Raw genomic sequence first — 15,793 nt, forward strand, 5'->3', positions numbered from 1 at the left:
TATTAAGTAGTCAGGCAGTCGTGGCCAGTGTGGCTCAGTTGGTTGGGTGTCATCCATGCACTAAAAGGTTGCTGGTTGGAGTCCCAGTGAGGGCACATGCCCGAGTTTCGGACTCAATCCCTGGTAGAGGGTGCGCAGGAGGCAGCCGAAGGATGTTATGTTCTCACATTGAGGTTTTTCCCTTTTCCTCTCTCTCTAAAAATCAGTAAAAGTTTAAGATTTAAAAAAAAGTAGTCAAGCAGATCAGCACCGCACTTGAGCTTCAGAGCCAACGACCTTTCCATGTTTCTGTATGCTGTTACTTTCTGTGATTTATGGGATGGATTCACTGTAGAGCATGTGAAAGATATTTTTTTCCTATTTTCCATTTTAAAGCGTTTATTTGCTTATGTGGCCTCCTTTTCTCTTGTTTGCAGGTCCATCGGCTGGTGGTGGTGAATGAAGCAGATAGTATTGTGGGTATTATTTCCCTGTCAGATATTCTGCAAGCCCTCATCCTCACCCCACCAGGTACAGAGGCCGGTTTCTGACCTTCACCTACTGAGACAGGAAGGGCACAGGGGCTGGTGGGTGTAGGACCCCGACAGTCCCCCCACTATTAAACGTGTGCCACAGAAGGAACACGTTTCCTCCTGAGGGGGGCTTCTGTGCGTTCCTCTGTGAACCATTTTCATTTCCTTTGTGGTTGTGAAGTTTTATTCTTCCACTTGAGTAAGAGAAAAGTTTATAGAAAGCATCCTGACTCGGCCCCTCTCTGCCCAGCAGTGCCCGAGTAATCGAGGATTCATTGCCAAGTTCACCAGGACCTTTTCCATTAAAAAGCTAAGGCTCTTCAGTTTTGCTTTCTTTTTAGGACTGCTAACTGGAAAACAGGAGGGAAATTCTCTGGGTTCTAACTATTGACACCATCTACACTTCAAAAACAGATGACTTTCTAGTGTGCTGAGTATATAAAACAAAAGACATAACAGACTTTTTTCCATGAAGAGTGCATGGAAATTACATTAACTGCCAAACAGCACCATGGCTAAACTCATTTTTGCCAGATTCGCTCTGAGCCTGCCCTCAGGTCCCTGCCGGGAGCGTGCAGGGGGGCGCAGCCTTGGAAAAGAGTTGGTGTTCCTTCTGTGGCACACGTTTAATAGTGGGGGGACTGTAGGGGTCCTAACCCCACCAGCCCCTTTCCTTTTCTTTCCCCTCCGCCCCTCCCTGCCCCCAAATACAGACAACCCAGCCCTAGCTGGTTTGGCTCAGTAGATAGAGCGTTGGCCTGCATATTGAAAGGTCCCAGGTTCAATTCCGGTCAAGGGCATATGCCTGGGTTGTAGGCTCGATCCCCAGTAGGGGGTGTGCAGGAGGCAGCCAGTCAATGATTCTCTCTCATCGTTGATGTTTCTGTCTCTCTCTCCCTCTCCCTTTCTCTCTGAAATCAATCGATATATATAAAAGCCTAAGTGACCGAATGACCGGTTGCTATGATGCACACTAACCACCAGGGGGCAGATGCTCAATGCAGGAGCTGCCCCCCAGTGGTCAGTGCGCTCCCACAGCCAACCTCCTGCGGTCCCTCCCCCTGGCCACTCCCCCCCTTGGCCCTGATGGTTGGGGGGGAGCGGGGGCGGCCGGCCAGCCAACCTCCCACAGTCCCTCCCCTGGCCAACTGGCCAACCTCCTGCCAGCTAGGCCGAGGGACCCCACCTGTGCATGAATTTGTGCACCAGGCCTCTAGTAAAAATATATTTAAAAAAATACAAACCCAGCTTTGGGCCTCACAGACCAAGTCCAAGAATGCTAAGACAGGAGATAAGAGACATGCACTTTGAACTCTTAAAAGTTAAACATTCAAGTGTGTGTACTACGTTACGGTATTGATTTTTTCTTTCATTCAGAAATCAGACTAGCTGAGACTAGTTCTTACAGTTGACCTCTCACCTAAAGATGCCTCCCTTCAGGCGTCCCCACCGCCCACGAGAAGGCATCACATTCCCTGAGTGGGAACCCCAAGGTTGTGATTCTAGTAGAGCAGGGACGCACGAGGCCCAGGCCAGCAGCAGCACCTGGGCTCGTCAGAAATGTACCCCGAGGGCCCGCCCACGCCTTCTGAATCAGAAACCAGACATGGGGCCTGGTGTGGTCACTTTAAAATTTCAGATATTAGGGAACATGAAACTCATGATAATCTTTATAATCATGAGATGTTGATAAAAAGCATAAATGAATGTGAGATTGTTCATAGCATTAAACTAAAGCTGGAAACAAGCCAGGTGTCCTTGAGCAGAATGGACCGATTTGTTCTGTTGGTGCAGTGGAATGCTACGAGCAGTGGCCGTGAGCCGCAGCTATGTGGGCAGCGGACAGCCCTCGGAGGCAGCGTCCAGCCGAGGAGCGGGCCCACCCAGAGGGGGATTACTCGTACAGACGGCCGAACGGCCCTTCCTGCACACCAGGAAGAGGCCTCCTCTCTGGGCAGAGCCATCCATGTGGGCACAGAACCTGGCAGCTCAGAGAAGGGCACCCTCTCCGGGTGGAGCAAGGCCCTCGGCTGTCCCCGCAGCCAAGATTCGTTGTGCATCGCAGACTCAGAGTAAACAGTGCAGCTCTTCATCCTCTGTGTCCTTCGTGTCTTGAACCATGAGCACATTGGGCTGGATGGGTTTAAATTTCCATCCAGATTTGCTGTTTCAAAAACTCTAAGTCATTAATGCTCCTCTGTGGAGAGGGACCTGCCGTGCAGCGGGAATTGGAAATGTCTGTTACCATAGAGGTGATGTGATAAAGACGGGTAGCCGAGTTAGAATTCTCTACAATATAGAGTGCATAATGCCGTCTGTTTAAGAGAACGCTCTGTGTTCCTATAACAACAAGTGAACACTGGGAGCAGACCTGTCAGAACGCGGGGGCTGCGGGACAGGTCAGCAGCAGGGCCTGATGCTCCCGTGCGTGGGAGCGGCCTGCAATAAGCATCCCAGGGCCTGGCTGGTGAGCCCCGCCCGGGACCCTTAGAGCTGGGGGTGTGGGCCAGCCGCTCACCTCATTGGGCCCCTCTGTTCCTTCAACTAGAAATGAGCAGGCCGATACAGGCCCTCGGTCTTTTCCCGGGTGCTTGGAGTTGAAACCAAAACCGTGAGTGCAAGCTGTTGGTGGACAATAAGGCACCATCCCCAGGAGAGCACCGTTGGGTGGATGTTTATGGAATAATCAAGAGGCACTTTTTAAGCATCCACTATTATGTGAATAAGAGGTACCAGAGTCATTCTTCTCACCACATAATGGACACAGTTCCCCATGCAGGATACTGATACAATATAATGACATTGTCTCTCTTTCAAAAAGCTAGTTCATTGTCAAACTTAACTCAGATTCCCCAAATGAACCTAAGTATCTACACATACAACCAATAAGTCAGCAGTCAGAGGGCATTAGCCACAATTTTTTAGTCCCTTATTTATTTTTATTTTTTGTTAATCCTCACCCCAAGGGTATTTTTTTCATTGATTTTTAGAAAGTGGAAGGGAGGGAGGGAGGAAGAGAGAGAGAGGTGTGAGAAAGAGCATCAATTGGTTGCTTCCCACACACCCCTCAGGGGCCAGGGAGGGAACCTGCAACCCAGGTACATGCCCTTGACTAGGTATTGAACCTGCAACCCTTCAGTGTGAGGGCCGACACCCTAACCCAGCCGTGGGCAAACTACGGCCCGCGGGCCGGATCCGGCCCATTTGAAATGAATAAAACTAAAAAAAAAAAAAGACCGTACCCTTTTATGTAATGATGTTTACTTTGAATTTATATTAGTTCACACAAACACTCCATCCATGCTTTTGTTCCAGCCCTCCGGTCCAGTTTAAGAACCCATTGTGGCCCTCGAGTCAAAAAGTTTGCCCACCCCTGCTCTAACCACTGAGTCACACTGCCAGGATTGGCCCCTTATTTTTTTATAGATTGTTAATCTCTTTCTAACGTTGAGTGTCTGCTGAGAAAATAGGAGAGAAGCTGCTGTGGTGAGAAAAGTAATAACTCTCCCTCCCAACCCATTTTGAAATATCCTGGCCAGATCAAGTTGGTGTTGTGTGCAATTATCCTAAACATGTATAATGCTTTTTTTAAGACACTTTTATATGTACAATGGAAGTACTTTGCATCTTCATTAAAATGTAAATGCACATTTATTTTACAATCCTTTAGCAGCAGAATCCTCTTCTGAATTAAATCTCGAATATTTAGAATTACAGTATGTTATACCGATTGAAAGCATGCTGTAATCATGGTGGGTGGGGGTGGGGAGCCTGACGCCCACCTGCTCAGTCCCTGCCCGTCCACTGCCCGGTACACGGCGACCTCCGATGTGGAGGAGCACGTGCTGTCAGGGATTTCGATATCCCTTTGAAACTTCCATTTTCCCTCTCCTGACAGGTGTCAAACAAAAGGAGCCGAAAACTGAATGACTTTTGTGAATGGAGCCCTTGTAGGACTTGAACTAAGATTCCGGGTCACGCTTTGCCTCATGAACACTGATGCCATGGAAGAGAGGAAAATGGCCAAGGATGTCTATCAGGGTTTAGTGATGGGTATTTTTTCCAGTGATGTTGAAACTAAGCATAAAAAAAAAGAGGACTATATGTTTTTGAAGGGTCAGGCTTGCATTAAAAGGCTATTTTCAGACCTCTGTCTGAAAGATTTCAAGTGCTGTATGTCATTAAAGTGCACTGTGTCCTGAAATGTTTATTATTTTTTTATTTCAAAGAATTCACTGGTATGGAACAGGTAACGGGGCATAAGGCGAGTGTGCGGCGTACTCAGACCTAGTGCCTTATGTCGGACACAGTGGCGGGTCGCCGCCACGCTGTACCAAATCAGTTTGTCTTCATTAGATTTGTCCAGCAGTTGTAATTTGATCATAAACAGCTACTTTATAAAACTTTAAGGGCACGTTTGTGTTTAAGTGTTCTGAAATGTAGCGTAAACAAGACTACTTACAACAACTGTATTTATTTTTCCCTTTCATACAGTTTTTTTACACCCCTTTTGGCGGGTACATGTCACCATGCCCATTGATAAGCCATCAGTTGTTATTTTTAAATGGCAAATTTCTCATTATTTAAGTCTGGGTCTGGAAAGGATGTGGCTTCTAACAGCCACCGTGGGTTTTACCAGCCGAAGCTCTGAAAGCACGTGGGGACCTGCTCTGCGGGGCTGCAGGCGGGCGGTGGGGGGACGCCGAGTGCCAGGAGGACGGCCGTTTCTCTTGTGCGTTGAATGTAAAATCATGCTGCCTGGGTGACTGCTGACGCGGTTGTTTTGTAAATGTGATTGCGGCACGTACAGTGCTGTCATATGATTGAAGAGAAACACAGTGTCCTAGTGTAAGTGCTCTGAAAATGTTGACATTGTACATATAAGTATAGTTTTTTGTTTTGTTTTGTTTTGGGGTTGGTTTGTTGTTTTTCAGATTGAAAAATTAAAATAAATCTTAACTATAATTTTGTTAAAGGAGTTCTTTAAAATACCACGTGTTTCAGCATATATTAATTAAAATAATACATGTAGTTTCCACTTAGATATTTCTCCCCAAATAAAGGAGCACATGAATTCTCATATCCTTTTCCCATCATCCAAAAATAACCTTAATGATTCAATTCCTCAACTTCACATCTCTCCATTATTAAATAGCACATACAGGGTGTCCCCAAGAAATGTATACACACTTTAACAGCTGATAGTTCAATTTTTGAAATTAAATGTATTTTAATAAACACTGCCATTATAATTATTCAAAGCATGTGTAGACATTTTTGGGGACACCCTATATTTAATTTAAAACTGCCATGCAGATTTTCTTGTGCTTAGCTGTCAATTTTTCCATTCCTAGTTGGCCAGATATAAGAGGAATGGTATATATGCATAAGCAAATAGACCCCCCCCCAAAAAAAAAAACAGACTAAAATTAACAAGTGAGTTTAGCAAAGTTTAAGGATAAGAGATCATCAAAAATCAATTGCATTTCTATATAGTAACGGGCAATCAAAAATGAAAACATTTAAGATCCCATTTATAACAGCACCAAATATGAAATATTTAGAGTAAATCTGATAAAAAGAAATGCATAACCTCTACACTGAAAAGCCCTGATATTGCTGAGAGAAAATGAAGACCTAAATAAGTGGAGTGACAACACTTTGTTCATGGGTCAAAAAAGACTCAAGTTTGCTAAAATATAAGTCCTCCTAAAATTGACTTACAGATTCAAAACAGTGTCAGTCAAAATCCCAGCAGGCTTTTCGTAGAAAGTGACAAGCTGATTCTAAAATTCAAAGGAAATGCAAAGGACTTAGATTAGCCACGACTCTGGAAAAAAACAAGGTTGGAAGGATAAAACTATCTGATTTCAAGGTTTATTACATAAAGCTACAGTAAAGTATACTGTTGATGTAAAAACAGACAAATACATCAGAACAGATGAGTGTCCAGCAATAGACCCACCCATATATGGGCAACTGAATTTTGGCAAACGTGCAAAGGCAACTCAATAGAGAATGTCTTTTCAACAAATGGTGCTGGAACAACTGGATACAGCAGGTCTTCAAAAAACATCATTTCATGATCATGTTCATGAAAAAAAAATTGATTCCTGGCCGAGACCACAGTCTGTGTGGAGTTGGCACGTTCTTCTCGTCTGCATGTTTTTTTCTGGGAACTGGTTTTTCCCCCACATCCATCCCAAAGGTGTGCAGTGAGGTGAACTTGTGTATCTCAAGTGACCCAGCCTGAGTTGAGTGTGTGTAGGGGGTGTGAGTGCACCACTACAACCACGTCACTCACTGAGTCACTGAAAATTGGTAAATCTTGTTTTTATTAATCTTTCTTGAATTATGTATAGCTCACATTTATTTTCAAGTTTAATATTAGAAGCGTTTTGAGTCTTTATGTTTTTGTTTTGGTGATGTTTTTGTGAGCAGACATTTGCCTTAGGAATTTAACTCTTGTTTTTTGTCAATTAGCCTATGGCAATATTGAGTTCCTTATACATCATTTTGCTTAGAATCGCGGTTTCCAAGAACCTATTGATGACATTGAAGACATACTGTAGTCACATGCAAAAAAGAACTTTGCTCCATACCTTTCACCACATACAAATATGAAACAGAGCTCAACAGTTTTCAGAAGATACATAATCCAAAAATTTTATAACATACCCATAATGTCCACTATAAAATAAAAATTACTAGATCTGCCCGGCCAGCGTGGCTCAGTGGTTGAGCATTGAGCTATGAACCAGGAGGTGACAGTTTGATTCCTGGTCAGGGCATATGCCTGGGTTGTGGGCTTGATCCCTAGTGTGGGGTAGCAGGAGGCAGCCGATCAATTATTCTCTCTCATCGTTGAATTACTAGATGTAAAAAGAAATAAATATATGACCTATAATCAAGAGAAAAGTCATTCAATAAAAGCAAGCCTATAAATGATTTAAAAATAACTGATAAGAATGTTAAAGAACCATCAACAAATCAACAAATGACAGTGCTGGCGAGGACGTGGAGAAAAAGGAATCCTTGTGCACTGCTGGTAGGAATGCAGACTGGTGCAGCCACTGTGGAAAACAGTATGGAGTTACCTAAAAAAATTAAAAATGGAACTCCCATTTGACCCAGTAATCCCACTTATAGGAATATTTCCCAAGAAATCAGAAACACCAATCAGAAAGAATATATGCACCCCTATGTTCATAACAGCACAATTTACAATAGCTAAGATTTGGAATCAGCCTAAGTGCCCATTGGCAGATGAGTGGATTAAAAAAACTGTGATACATCTACACAATGGAATACTATGCTGCTATAAAAAAGAAAGAACTCTTACCATTCGCAACAGCATGGATTGACATGGAGAGCATTATGCTAAGCAAAATAAGCCAGTCAGAGAAAGATGAGTATCACATTATCTCACACATTAGTGGAATATAATGAACAACATAAACTGATAAAAATAAATCCAGAGACAGAGAAGCATTGAACAGATCTTCAAACCTCAGAGGGAAGGCAGGGGAGGGTGGGAGGGGGGTGGTAAGAGATCAACCAAAGGACTTGTATGCATGCATATAAGCAGTGAGGGCCTGTGCTGGGGGGTGGGAGCGGGTGGGAAGAGGTCAATGGGGGAAAAGGGAGACATACGTAATACTTTCAACAATAAAGAATTTTTTTAAAAGAATGTTAAAGAACCTACAAAAAACATGGGTATGTTGGGTAGAGATGGGAGAATTTCAGGAGAGAGATGGAAACTATAAAAGAACCAAATAGAAACCCTACAACTAAAAAATATGTTATCCAGATTTTTAGAAATCATTAAATTAGAAAGGGGAAAACAGAGACAAGAATAAGGGCTCTTTTGCTAGAAAGCTATCAAACTGTCCAGTATATATGAAATTGGGGTCCCAGAATGAGTGGAGAAAGAATATGGGGCAGAAAAAAATACTTAAAGAAACACTGGTTGGGAAGTTTCCCAAACTGGATCAAAACCAGTAACTCACAAATCAAAGAAAGTTAGTAAACCTTAAACAGCATAAAAGCAAGAAAATTACAAACACATCATACTCAAACTCTGAACACCAAATATAAAAGGAAAATCAAAGCAGACAGGGCAAGGAATGAATATAAAAAACAGGATAGCTGGTTTCTCATCAGAAAAAAATTGAGGCCAGGAGAAAATGGAACATGTTTAAGGACAAACATACACACATACATACATACACACCACTGTCTACTTAAAATTCTATATCCAGCAAAAAAGAATTCTTTAAAAATGAGAAATAAAAAGGTACATGAGGGGTATCTTTTTGGTGATGGAACAGTTACGTAGTTTTGGTTACACAAATCACATGTAATAAAATTGAACAGTTACACACACACACACACACACACACACACACACACATGCATGTAAAACTGAACAAGTTCTGCGGGTTGTACGACTTTGAGTCTCTTCTGTACTATATTTAGGTAGGATGTCAGCATCCAGAGAATAGGACATGGGAACTCTATTATTTCTTGAAGTACCTACTAATCTATAATTATTTCAAAATAAAAAGTGGAGACATAAAATAAAGACAATTTTCAAATACATCAATTGTAAATTTGTTGCCAGGAGACTACAGGAAATTCTTCTGCAGAAGGAACTAGTACAGCTTAGCCCTGCAGTCTGCAAGGGCGGCACACGCTGACTTCCTTCTAAAGAGAACAGTATGGAAAGGGAGGGAGAGAGTGACTTCCCAGTGGAGAAGCCTGCCAGACACCCCTGAGCCAGGTGATCAAGGTCACCACCAACAGTGACAAAGCATGCTGGGAATACGTTCCCTTGACAGGATGTGATGAAAATGGCTTTACTTCTGTGGTCTTCCTCTCGGAGACCCATGCTCCCACACTAAACCTGAGAACAACTTCAGACGAATCCCGCTTTAGGAACAATCTATAACACACCTGACCAGCACGCCTCAAAACAGCCAAAGTCACCAAAAACAAGAAAACCTGAGCCGGGTGACTAAATGTAAAGTGGTCTTTCGGATGGGATTCTGGAACAGAAAAAGGACAGCGGGGAACAACCGAGGAAACGGAAGCTTTGGTTCATAATAATGTATGAGCCCCAGCCGGTTTGGCTCCGTGGATAGAGCAGCAAGCGGCCTGTGGACTGAAGGGTCCCGCGTTCGATTCCGGTCAAGGTTACAGGCTCAATCCCTGGCCCTGATCACATCGGTATTTCACTCTGTCTCTCCCCATCCCTTCCACTCTTTCTAAAAATAAGTGGAAAAATATCTTCAGGTGAGGACTAACCAAAATAATAATAGTGTATCGGTATTGGTTAATTCTAACAAATGGACCACACTAATGTAAGATGTTAACAATGGGGAAACGGGGTGCAGGATGTAGGGGAACACGCTATACTGTCTTCACCGTTTTTCTGTACATCTGAAACAGTTCTAAAAAACAAAGTTTAAAAAATAAAAGACAAGAGATATAGAAACCAATTTCACTATATGGATTTTATTTGGATTCTGATTTGAACAAACTGTTAAAATGATTATGAAGCATTACGAGACCTTTGAATAGTCTGGGTGGTGTTGAGGAGCCTTTCGTTGGTCTTGTTGATGATATAAAAATGGCATGTTATATTTTTTTAAAAGAATCATCTTTCAGAGAAAATATTGAAATATTTATGAATGAAATAGTATGATGGCTAGGATTTGCTTCAAAATAATCCATGAGTGGGTAGGGGAGTGGGCAGGGTTAGATGAAACAGGATAGTCCCTGACTCTGTAAACATGATGGGCCGGGGCTCATTGCACTAATTTCTCAACCTTTATATGCACTTGAAATTTTCCACACACACAAAATGTTGCAGCGCTGGCCGAGTAGCTAAGTTGATTAGAGCATCATCCAGAAACCCCAAGATTGTGGGTTCAATCCCCGGTCAGGGCACATACAAGAATCAACGAATTAATGTATAAATACTAGTAAGTGGATCAACAAATTGATCTCTCTCTCTCTCTCTCTCTTTCTCTAAAAAATCCATAAATAAATTTTTAAAAAGAAAGATGAACAAACCAAGGCTTAGTGTGTTGTTGTTTTTTTAAAAAAAAAAGTTGCAGAAAAATGTGTAAGGTCTTCCTTGTGTTTCGGATGCTTAATTATTAATGTCTTGCTATTCGTTAAGGGATACTTACAATGTCATCAGGTCTAATTACACTTATCATTAATGATAGTGGACAGGAACCCGTATTTTAAATGCTTCTCCTGTCGACTCTTACTTTTTTGTAAACATTTTTGGGCACCTGCATGTCAGGTATGATTAGATTATCATGTGTGCCTTTAATGTAGCTGGCAAAGAGCTCACACAAGGCAGATGAGGCGGCTCTCGCATTTTTCTCAGGTTTGCTTATATTGCATTTTCATCCTCATTAATTCATGGTTTATTTGAAAGGACTCTTTTGAGACCAGTTACCATTTTGTGAGATTGTAATTTAGTTTAGCAAAACTTAGGTAATATATTCTGCAATTCCTCAGAACCAGACATGCAAACCAATACCTTATAATACTCTGAGCGCTCAACAGTGAGGGCAACACAGCCTCCCTGTTGTGGAGGTCCCGCCAGGACACGGCGCCATTTGCCGTGAGGCCATGAGGGTGCCAGGGTCAATCCATACTCTACATGTTAGCAAAGCTCAATTGTTTTTGTTTTAAAATAAAAGTGTTTTAAAAATGGAAGCTGTCTATTTTTTCCTGCTCACCAATGGAAGGAACTCCAACACTGAGACAACTCTTCACACAGGAAGAGGAACTAATAGTGAATTTGTCCCTCAAATAGTAATTACAACTCTCGGTGGCGTATGAACACCATGACTAACTGCCACATCTGAGGAACATCCGAGGCCGTATGTCACCCGAGCCTTCCTGGCACCAGCCATCACCGGGCTTTTCCTGAGCACCCCCAGCTGTGTCACACCGGCTCTTGGGAACAGGTGTCTCACAGTCCTGGAGGCTAGACTTCAAAATCAAGGTGTCAGCAAGGCTGCGCTCCCTCTGAAGCCTCTAGGAGAGAATCCCTCCTTGCCTCTTCTAGCTTCTGGTGACCCCAGGTGTTCCCTGGCTTATGGCAGCATCACCCCAATCTCTGCCTCTGTTGTCACATGGCTTGCCTGTTACCTTCCGTCTGTGTCTGTGTGCCTGAGTCCCTTCTTCTCATGAGGACACCGGTCATATTGGATCAGGGCCCAGTCTACTCTAGCATGACCCCATCTTAACCAATTACCCCCTCCCCCAACAGCCCTATTTCCAAATAAGATCACATTCTGAATGGGATGGTACTGCAATATATCTTGGGGTGGGGGGATATTCAACCCCTAACAGTTAAAAACAATTTACAACTATTGCATATGCCCAGACCTGTCCTGAGAACTCCTTGCTGAGCCGACTTCCTCCCTCAAGCGTGGCTTACATCCATGCACTTAGGGCTGGCTTACTCCAATTCCCTCTTCTGGGAGCGCTCCATGTAACTCCATACCTCAGGGTTGAGGCCGGACTGATCCCTGGCTTCAGAGAGTAGAGGATTTCCTGTCATCCCCATGGAAATCGTTGCCTTGCCCAGGATGGCCTCATGCTAGGATGCTGAGGGCAGGCCTGTCAAGGCCCTGCTGAGAAATCCATGCCCGTCCACAAGAGTAGGACCTGTCCCCTTGACTCCAACAATATAACCACACAACGAAATGACCTTGGCACGTTTCCCCAGCCGGCATGGTTCGCGTTAAACAATACCCTATGTGACACATAACAGGTCTGTCTGGGTTGGCTTGTGCCACGATTAAGGGAGTCTAGTTCTTCTCCAATCTTCCTTCATCACATACTTAAACAACTATATGCCTCCATGTCTACTTTCATAGAGGGTCACTCTTTCACGTGTTAAAAAGGTAAAATTGCCGGGGCCGACCAGCAGCCTTTGAACGACGGATGAACAGATTACTCCAACACAGTTTCATGTGGGGAGATGGCTAAGGGGCTTGTCTGGCTCAAGGGTCCAAGCAGCCTCAATTGCCTGCCTGTTTAGGCTTTACTGGAATTTTTATCTTTAGATGCAATCAGCAGGGTGAGTAACCTTGGGAGGACACATGTTACATTGTCCTCTAGGCCAGGGCATCCAGGGGTTAAGCATAAGGAGTCCAGTAAACACCTGGGGGTCTGCAGGGCATAGACTTGTTTGGAAAGGTCAAGGAATAATTAGGGGCTCCGCCTTTGACACTCCCCTTAGTCAGAATTCCCATAAACAGGGCAGGCGGCCTTCCACACACTCCCCTTTTCTCAGAATGTCCTCCTGACAACTTTCCAGCCAAGTCTCGTGTGCTCCCCAACATAAAATAATTTCACAAATGTCCTTTTACTAAAAACAAGCATAGCGGTGGTTTCCACTTTTTCTTAGTCTAACCCAAAGATAGAAAAAAAGTTTTGTATATTACCCCTGGGAATTAAAAATATATATGTTGGAACTAGAAGTCAGATGTCATTGGACTTGTTATTGTTTACAGAAAGTTAATAATGATCCCATGATAGTGGACAGTTCATGCTTCAGATAACTGCCATGAACTGTCTTACCCACAACCCCAGCGGTTTAGACCAGCAGAGCTTACCTGGCCAACCCACAGGTTTAGCATGAGCTCCTCGCTCAAGAGCTGATGGTAATTGCTGAGCCAATCATGTTCTCTCTCTGGGATTTAAATGGAAGAGACAGCGTTCTCAGTTCCCAGAGAAACAGAACATAGTGGAAGGACACACAGAGAAGGCAGCATGCAGAGGCCACAAGACAGAGCAGCTCCGAACTAGAACCTGAAGAGATGTTATTGGTGGCAGAAGTTCCAGCTGCTCAAAGGTTAACAAGTGATCTCAATGGGTAGAAGGACTTTGAATTTAGAAGCAAGTCCATTTCTCCCACCCGTGTTCCTAAAAGGTCTGGCTGCAGTCAGTTATTTCTATGTGAATTCATACCATCAATCCCAATTATTTTAGATAATCTGAGTGACTTATTAAACCAAATTCTCCCCACTCTGGAATAAAGGAATCTTCAAGACTCCTGGGCCTGACAGACTTTAAAGGATTTAAGACAGTTGGAACAGTTCTTGAATGAATTTGTTTTTTACAACTGCACTTCTCCATCTGGACTCCTAATATTCCCAAGTTAGGGCAGTGCTATCAAACTTTTTGAGGCAACCACAGTAAGAAATACATTTTACAGTGGAACTCAGCACACAATATATATGTATATAGCACATCTGTGACATACCACACACACAAAAATGTCATGAGGTCACACTTACCTCACTGTGAGCAAAAATGCCATGAGACAATAATTCCCCTTACCATTTTCTCTATTCTGTTCTATTTTCTTTTTTAAAGGTGACATCCATTAAGCTGATTTCACAACCCCCTACCATCAGTTCAAAATACTGTGGGTAGGGGGCACCCAAACGCTCAGGATAACAATGATACATTTTCTTGGAGAGTCCATTTTAAGAACTGAAGTTTTCAAATATTTCAACTAATTATAGAGTAGAATCACAAATCCATTCAGTTAAAGCACAGAACTTCAAAGATACTTTTCAGTTGCAGCTGGTCGCCTGGGGCTTCTATAGACCCTCAAAATAAGAATGTCCTCCGCCCCTCTCCTAGGAGTACAAGAGCTGAGCATGGAAAGGATTCTGCCTTCACACCAGTGTTCTCATTCCGCAAGGCACATCTACGGGACAGTCACCTCTAATTCTTCATACCAACGAATCCAATCTTGGGGCTCAGCTTCCTGAGGGTCCCTTCTCTGTGCTCACGGGAAAGGCAATGGGCCGCGACCTGCAAGCGGTTGTCCGGCTAAGCAGGTCAACACTGTCCAAAAGACTGATGACAACAGGGGCATTCATAGGAGTAGCGGGGTATCTGCTTTTTTTTTTTTTTTTAACAACCACCAAGGGCAAAGAGTGTCTACTATGAGGGAAGTCTCCCTGGCTGGAAACCTGATCGCTTCATTTCGCAGGCCGTGCTTTCCCGCTCATTTCCCGTGACCAAGGCCTCCCTTGCTGGCGTCCCTTCCTGCATTCAATATCGGTGCCACCCAACAGCGCTCCACCGGCACCAGGAAAAGGGCTGTCAGGGCGCCTTTTGTGGAAAATAGAGCAGCGTCTGGAGAGGTCAGCCCACACTAGGGCGCTAGCCCAGCGGATTAGATCCCCTCTGGAAGGACGGTTCTCCTCCTTTTTTTAAAATTGATTTCAGAGAGGAAGAGAGGGGGAGAGAGATAGAAACATCAATGATGAAAACTATCCATGGGCCGCCTCCTGCACGCCCCCTATTAGGGACCGAACCCGCAACCTGGGCATGTGCCCCGACTGGGACATCCCGGGACCTGGGACCTCCCGGCCCATGGGATGATGCTCAGCCCACTGAGTTTGTCTACTGAATTAGCCACGCAAGTGTCGAAAATTAAAGATGTGTTGATCTGTGAGGTTTGCGGGGTCCGCACGTCGCAGAGTAGAAATCAACCGATGAAGCGCAAACTTTTTGAATGAAATGCAAAACATTTTGAATTAACACATTTTATTCTTCCCACAGTCCTTCACTGCGGGTGTCTTTTATTTTACTTTATCGTTTCCATCACCAGCGGATTAGGTTTAATCACCAAATACTTCCTCAAATCCAGACTTACTAACACCACCATAGCTAAGAGACTAAAAAAGGAAAACGCAGGAACCCCGGAGGCTAGCAGGTAACAACCTCGCGCCTCGCGTCTCGCACCTTTTAAGGGCTCAGCGGGAGCCAGTTCGCCGATCTCTCAGCGTCTCACCAATGACCGTGCCTTCTACAGCTAACTCCGCCCCTCGCCCGGCTCTTAACCAATCGCTGAGAAGCCAGCTTCTTTCTCCACCCCCACCCCCCACCGAACCCCCACGCCAGGCGACATTCAAAGCCTTCAAACCCCGCTGGCGCACACACGCGCGGCGGCTGCCCGGTTTTATTTTTAGCTTCGTTCGAGCAGCCCCGCCCTGGGGCTGTCTCCCCGCCGCCCCCAATGGGAGACGGAGTTTCCGCCGCGTCGCCGCGCGGGCGGGCGGGAGTCGTCCAATCAGTGCTCTGGGCGAACTGGCGTAATTAAACATCGGCGGAAGACGGTGGGAGGGCCATGACGCAGCGAGTTTCCGTCGTGACTTTTCCCGAGGTTTCTGAGCGTCCCCTCTTTTCCCCTTTAAAGTAAAACGTCGTCCGCCCCACCTCCGTGC

The 15,793-nt window shown here is 44.4% G+C and overlaps 1 protein-coding gene across 1 annotated transcript in view; it reads left to right on the forward strand.

Moving 5' to 3' along the window:
• Nucleotides 1-4,716, forward strand: part of PRKAG2 (protein kinase, AMP-activated, gamma 2 non-catalytic subunit) — a 231,275-nt gene extending 226,559 nt beyond the window's left edge. The window contains exons 15-16 of the mRNA XM_014528202.1: nt 417-510; nt 4,411-4,716. Of these exons, the coding sequence (XP_014383688.1) occupies nt 417-510; nt 4,411-4,442 (126 nt within the window). The 3' untranslated portion in view covers nt 4,443-4,716. The remainder of the gene's footprint in view (nt 1-416; nt 511-4,410) is intronic.
• The last annotated feature ends 11,077 nt before the right edge of the window (nt 4,717-15,793 follow it).

This window comes from Myotis brandtii, unplaced genomic scaffold (genome assembly GCF_000412655.1).
Source record: "Myotis brandtii unplaced genomic scaffold, ASM41265v1 scaffold624, whole genome shotgun sequence".
Taxonomy (NCBI): Eukaryota; Metazoa; Chordata; class Mammalia; order Chiroptera; family Vespertilionidae; genus Myotis; species Myotis brandtii.